The sequence below is a fragment of the Neopelma chrysocephalum genome, unplaced genomic scaffold, assembly GCF_003984885.1.
Source record: "Neopelma chrysocephalum unplaced genomic scaffold, ASM398488v2 Primary Assembly neopelma1_328, whole genome shotgun sequence".
NCBI lineage: Eukaryota > Metazoa > Chordata > Aves > Passeriformes > Pipridae > Neopelma > Neopelma chrysocephalum.
The window spans coordinates 69,419-75,206 of NW_020897991.1; the positions used below are offsets into that span (position 1 = coordinate 69,419).

Genomic DNA, 5,788 nt, shown 5'->3' on the forward strand with positions numbered 1-5,788 from the left:
TCTGTCCTGTTCCCATTCCATCAGGAATTGGGTCTGTCCCATCAGGATCTGGGTCTGTCCCTGTTCCATTCCCATCAAGAGCTGGATCTGTCCCTCCTGTCCCAGTCCGGGTCAAAACTGGGAGGGCCCGGACGGTGCTCGGAGGCTCCTCCCGGGCCGTGGCGCGGGTTCGGGTCCATCCCCGGCCCCGCCGTGTCCCTCACGGTCCCCCCGCTCACGGACACCCCCCAACCCCCCGGCCCCCCCCCCCCCCCCGGCCCCTCAGAGCCCCCGCCATGTCCCGGTGCCCCCCCCGGTCCCTCACGGCCCCCCCGGTGTCCCCCCCCCCCTCACCGTAGCTCATGATGGCGGCGCCGCCTCCTCCTTCCCGGGCGGTAACGGCGTCGCGCGGGCCCCGCCCCCGCGCTCCCATTGGCCGCGCCGCCCCGCCTCCCCCGCGCTCATTGGCCCGCGGCCCGCGCCGCGCGAATCGCGCCTCCCATTGGCGGGCGGCGGCTGTCGCTCACCGCCCTCCCCGCTCGGCGATTGGCGGACGCGGATGTCAGCTGACAGGTGGGCGTGGCCGCCGTGGCTCCGCTCTTGTGATTGGTCGGTGTGGGGGCGGGCTGAGCCGGCTTAGGACCAATAGCGCGGGAGGCGCGCCTTCTGCGCTGGCCACGCCCCCTCCGGCAGCGGCGCCGGTTCCCATTGGCTGGCGGTGCGGTGGCCACGCCCCGTGGGCGGAGCGTGCGGGTCGCCCCCACGTGGACGCCCGGGGGAGGGCGGGGTCACCCACCTGTGTCACGTGTGTGTCACGTGTGTGTCACCCGTGTCACGTGTGTGTCACGTTTGGTGGGGGACACACGAGGGACCCCCCCACGTGTGTCACCCGTGGGCGTGGCCATCATGGGGTGTGTCTTGAGGGGCCCCACCCCTCGTGTCCCCCTGTCCCAAGGATCAGGGACAGATCCCGACATCCCGATGTCACCATTCCCAGGGGTCACGGACAGATCCCGACATCCCGATGTCACCATTCCCAGGGGTCACGGACGGATCCCGACATCCCAATGTCACCATTCCTAGGGAACACGGACAGATCCCGACATCCCGATGTCACCATTCCCATGGGACACGGACAAATCCCGACATCCCAATGTCACCATTCCCAGGGGACAGGGATGTGTCCCAGCCTCCTGCCCCCCTTCCCTGGGGACACGGCTCTGTCCTGATCCATGTCCCCGTGTCCCAGGTCACATCCAGGTCCCAACCTCCATGAGACGTGGCCTCATCCTAATCCGTGTCCCCTCAATCCAGGTGACGAGGTCACATCCCGACCTCAGCGTCCTCTTCCCTGGGGTCAAGGCCACACCCTGATCCCAGTGTCCATTTTTTCCCGGGGTCACGGTCACACCCTGATCCCAGTGTCCACTTTTTCCCAGGGTCACGGTCACACCCTGATCCCAGTGTCCATTTTTTCCCGGGATCAAGGCCACACCCTGATCCCAGTGTCCATTTTTTCCCGGGGTCACGGCCACATCCCAATCCCAACATTCCCCACATCCCACAACACGGCCACATCCAGATCCCAACATCCCTGAGATGTGGCCTCATCCCAATCCGTGTCCCCACATCCCAGCCCTAAACCCACACTGACCCCCCCAGACCCCCATCCCCACGCCCCATCCCGACATTCCGGGTATCCAGAGACTCCGTTCTCCCCCCAAGGCTTCATTTCCAGAACAATTTAATCCATCGTCCCACACTCCCGGGTACAGGAATCACCAGAAACGTCCCGAAAAAGTGGAAATAAAAAAAAAAAAAAAAAAGAAAAAAAAAGAAAAAAAAAGAAAAAAAAGATGAAAAAAAAAATATTTATCCGTTAAAATTCCCTCCGAAATTCGGAAGTTTCGGGATTCCCAAATAAAAATGAATATTCCTTATTTCTACACAAGTCTAGAGTTTAAAAAAGTCGGGTCTATGGAGCTGGGACGAGGAAAAAACCGGGAAAAAACAACAAAGCAACGGTGGAACCGGGAAAAAAAACGGGAAAAGGGGGAAAACTGAGCCGAATCCTCCCGGCGCCGCCACGGCCGGTTCCGGGTGGGAATGCCGGAATTCCCCAGGGATTTCCCAGTTCCCACTGGTGGGTCTCGCCCGCCGCTCCCCCGCGGGGAAATCCCCGGGAATGGGCGGCGGGAGGAGGGCGGCGAATCCGGTGGGAAGGGCGGGAGGGAGGCGGCGGCGTTTTGGTGCGGGAAAAAGGGGGGATTTTGGGAACATGCAACCCCGGAACCGAGGGATTCCGACATCTACGCGCCACTAAATCCGACCGGCGCCTATGGAAAAAACTCGAATATACAGGAACTCGAAGGGTCATGTACAAAATCCACAGCGTTTTCCGGGAACGCGCCCGGAATTCCCTCCGGCCCCCGGCTCCGGCCCCGATCGCCACCGGGAAAGGCGACACCGTTTGTTCTTTGGGTTAAAAAAACACGGATTTCGGGAAGCGAGGAAGGAGGGGGGGGGAGAAGTTCAGCCTCCCCCCGCTCCCCCCCGTCCCGGCGTCGAGTCGTTCCCGCCCCGATGCGGCGGCGGATCCCGGGGGATTCCCGAGGCTCCGCCCCGCGATCCATGTAGTGCTTGTGGCCGGGAATTGTGGCCGGGATTGTGGCCCCCCCCCGGGATCGGAGGGGGGGACGCTCCGGAGGGGCGAAGGCAGCGATCGGGCCCCTCCCCCGCCCCCTTTTCCCAAAAACTCCGGGAGACGGTGGGAGCGGGAAGGGGGGGGGGTGAGGATGGAGGATGTCCCCGTGCCGGGTCCGGAATCGGCGCTACTGGGCCTCGGCCAGGGCCGAGGGGGGCTCGGGGGGCGCCGGGGCCTCGCTCCGCAGCGAATCCGCCTTGGAGAAATTCATGTCCAGGATGTGCCGCTGGAGATGCCGGACCCACTCCTCCTGGATCGACAGCGGGCCCTGGAATTCCACCTCGCAGAACCTGCCGACACAACGCCGCGGCGCCGGTGGGAAAGAGACTCCCGGAAAACGGGGAGGAGGCGGCCGGGAGAATGTTGGGAATTAGGGTTAGGATACAGGGACATCCAGAGCCTGGGAGGCTGAGGAGGAATGGGAATTAAGGATGGGATCCAGGATTAGGGACACCCAGACCCTCTGAAGCTGAGGGGGAATGGGAGTTAGGGATACAGGGATAGCCAGAGATGAGGGGGAATATTGGGAATTAGGGATGGGATACAGGGATAGTCAGAGTTGAGGGAGAACGGGAATTAGGGTTGGCACACGGGGATACTCAGAGTTGAGGAAGAATGGGAATTAGGGATACAGGGATAGCCAGAGATGAGGAAGAACAGGAATTAGGGTTGGGATACAGGGACACCCAGAGCCTCAGAGGCTGAGGGATAATGGGTATGAGGGCTGGGATCCAGGATTAGGGACACAGGGACACCCAGAACCTCTGAAGCTGAGGGATAACGGGAATTAGGGTTGGGATATGGGGGGGACAGGGACACCCAGAGCCTCCAAGCGCCCCAAAAAGAGGGCTGGGGTAGTCGGGCTTCCTGTGTATCCCTGTGTCTCCCTGTGTATCCCTGCAGCTCCCTGTGTCTCCCTGTGCATCCCTGTGGATCCCTGTGTATTCCTGTGTATCCCTGTGTCTCCCTGTGTATCCCTTTGGCTCCCTGTGTCTCCCTGTGTATCCCTGTAGCTCCCTGTGTCTCCCTGTGCATCCCTGTGGATCCCTGTGTGTCCCTGTGTATCCCTGTGGCTCCCTGTGTATCCCTGTAGCTTCCTGTGTATCCTGTGTATCCCTGTGTCTCCCTGTGTATCCCTTTGGCTCCCTGTGACTCCCTGTGTATCCCTGTGGCTCCCTGTGTATCCTGTGTCTCCCTGTGTATCCCTTTGGCTCCCTGTGTCTCCCTGTGGATCCCTGTGGCTCCCTGTGTATCCCTGTAGCTTCCTGTGTACCCTGTGTATCCTTGTGTATCCCTGTGTATCCCCGTGTACTCCTGTGTCTCCCTGTGTTTCCCTGTGTCTCCCTGTGTATCCCTGTGTCTCCCCGTGGCTCCCTGTGGCTCCCTGTGTATCCCTGTAGCTTCCTGTGTATCCTGTGTATCCCTGTGTCTCCCTGTGTATCCCTGTGGCTCCCTGTGTATCCTGTGGCTCCCTGTGTATCCCTGTGTATCCCTGTGTATCCCTTTGGCTCCCTGTGTCTCCCTGTGGCTCCCTGTGTACCCTGTGCCTCCCTGTGCCTCCCTGTTGGTCCCTGTGTCTCCCTATGGATCGGGAATGCTCCCACCTGCACTTGAGGGTGTAGATGTTCCCCACGAACTTGACGAGGGAGGTCTGGGGCGGGCGCGGCACCAGGGAGGGCACCGGGCGCACCCTCGGCGGCGGCGGCCGCGGCTCCTCCAACTTCTGCTGGAATTCTGCCCCTTCCTCCTCCCCCCGGTGCAGGGCGGCGTCCAGGGGCCGGGCCTGCCTCCGCTCGAACTCTGGGACACACGGGAAAAATCGGGATTGGGGGGGTTGGATTATCCCAGACCTCTGCGCCCTCTCCTGCAGGGGAGTTTCGTCTCCTGCAGGGATTCTCCCAATCCTTTCCCGACATCCCAGTGCCCTTCCCGGCAGGATTCTCCCAGACTCCTGTTCCTTCTCCTGCAGGGATTCTCCCAGACCCCTGTTCCCTCTCCTGAAGGGATTCTCCCAATCCTTTTCCAACATCCCAGTGCCCTTCCCGGCAGGATTCTCCCAGACCCCAGTGCCCTCTCCTGCAGGGATTCTCCCAGACTCCTTTTCTCTCTCCTGCAGGGATTCTCCCACACCTCAGTGCCCTTCCCACAGGGATTCTCCCACACCCCTGTTCCCTCTCCTCCAGGGATTCTCCCAGACTCCTGTTCCCCCTCCTCCAGGGATTCTCCCAGACCCCTGTTCCCTCTCCTGCAGGGACTTTTTTTCTCCAGGGTTCTCCCAGATCCCAGTGCCCTTCTCTCAGACCCCAGTGCCCCCTCCTGCAGGGATTCTCCCAAACTCCTGCTCCCTCTCCTCCAGGGATTCTCCCGGACACCAGTGCCCTTCCCGCAGGGATTCTCCCAGACCCCTATTCCCTCTCCCACAGGAATTCTCCCAGCCCCCTGTTTCCTCTCCTCCAGGAATTCTCCCAGCCCCCAGTGCCCTCTCCTCCAGGAATTCTCCCACACCCCAGTGCCCTCTCCTCCAGGAATTCTCCCACACCCCAGTTCCCTTCCTCCAGGAATTCTCCCAGACCCCATTCCCTCTCCCACAGGGATTCTCCCACACCCCAGTGCCCTTCCCGCAGGGATTCTCCCACCCCTTTTCCAAGCCCCCCACGCCCCCCCCCTCTAGAATTCCCGCCTGATCCCACACTCACTGCTGATGTTGGAGCGCTGGTGCTCCTCCACCTTGACCAGGGACAGCGGGGACGTGACCAGGGGCCTCTCCCCGTGCCCGTCCAGCCCCTTCCCGTCGCCGTGGGGCAGCTCCCCGGGCAGCCCCTTGCCCAGGAAGGCCACCCCGGGGGGCTGCAGGGCCAGGGGGCCGCCCCGGGGCTCCCGGGCGTGGGCGGAGTTGCGGAATTTCTTGGAGAAGGGCCTCCCCCCCTGGATGTAGCTGCGGTAGGCGCCGGCCTTGTGCGGGCGGTGCCGGATCCACTCGCGCAGGGTCTCGATGGGGGAACCGTTCACGCACCACTCCGTCACCCCGAACTGCCGCAGGTGGGCGCGGGCGTGGCTGGCCAGGGCCTTGCGGTTCTCAAAGTACAGCCCACACAGCTCGCAGCA

The 5,788-nt window shown here is 62.4% G+C and overlaps 2 protein-coding genes across 2 annotated transcripts in view; both read right to left on the reverse strand.

Annotated features, from left to right (window-relative positions):
* Nucleotides 1-398, reverse strand: part of AKAP8L (A-kinase anchoring protein 8 like) — a 13,607-nt gene extending 13,209 nt beyond the window's left edge. Inside the window, 1 exon segment of the mRNA XM_027705383.1 lies at nucleotides 334-398. Coding sequence (XP_027561184.1) covers nucleotides 334-343 — 10 coding nt within the window. The 5' untranslated portion in view covers nucleotides 344-398.
* Nucleotides 399-2,795: 2,397 nt separating this feature from the next.
* Nucleotides 2,796-5,788, reverse strand: part of WIZ (WIZ zinc finger) — a 27,848-nt gene continuing 24,855 nt past the window's right edge. Inside the window, 3 exon segments of the mRNA XM_027705380.1 lie at nucleotides 2,796-2,973; nucleotides 4,288-4,483; nucleotides 5,380-5,788. The exon segment at nucleotides 5,380-5,788 is cut by the window's right edge and continues 18 nt beyond it. Of these exon segments, the coding sequence (XP_027561181.1) occupies nucleotides 2,811-2,973; nucleotides 4,288-4,483; nucleotides 5,380-5,788 (768 nt within the window). The 3' untranslated portion in view covers nucleotides 2,796-2,810.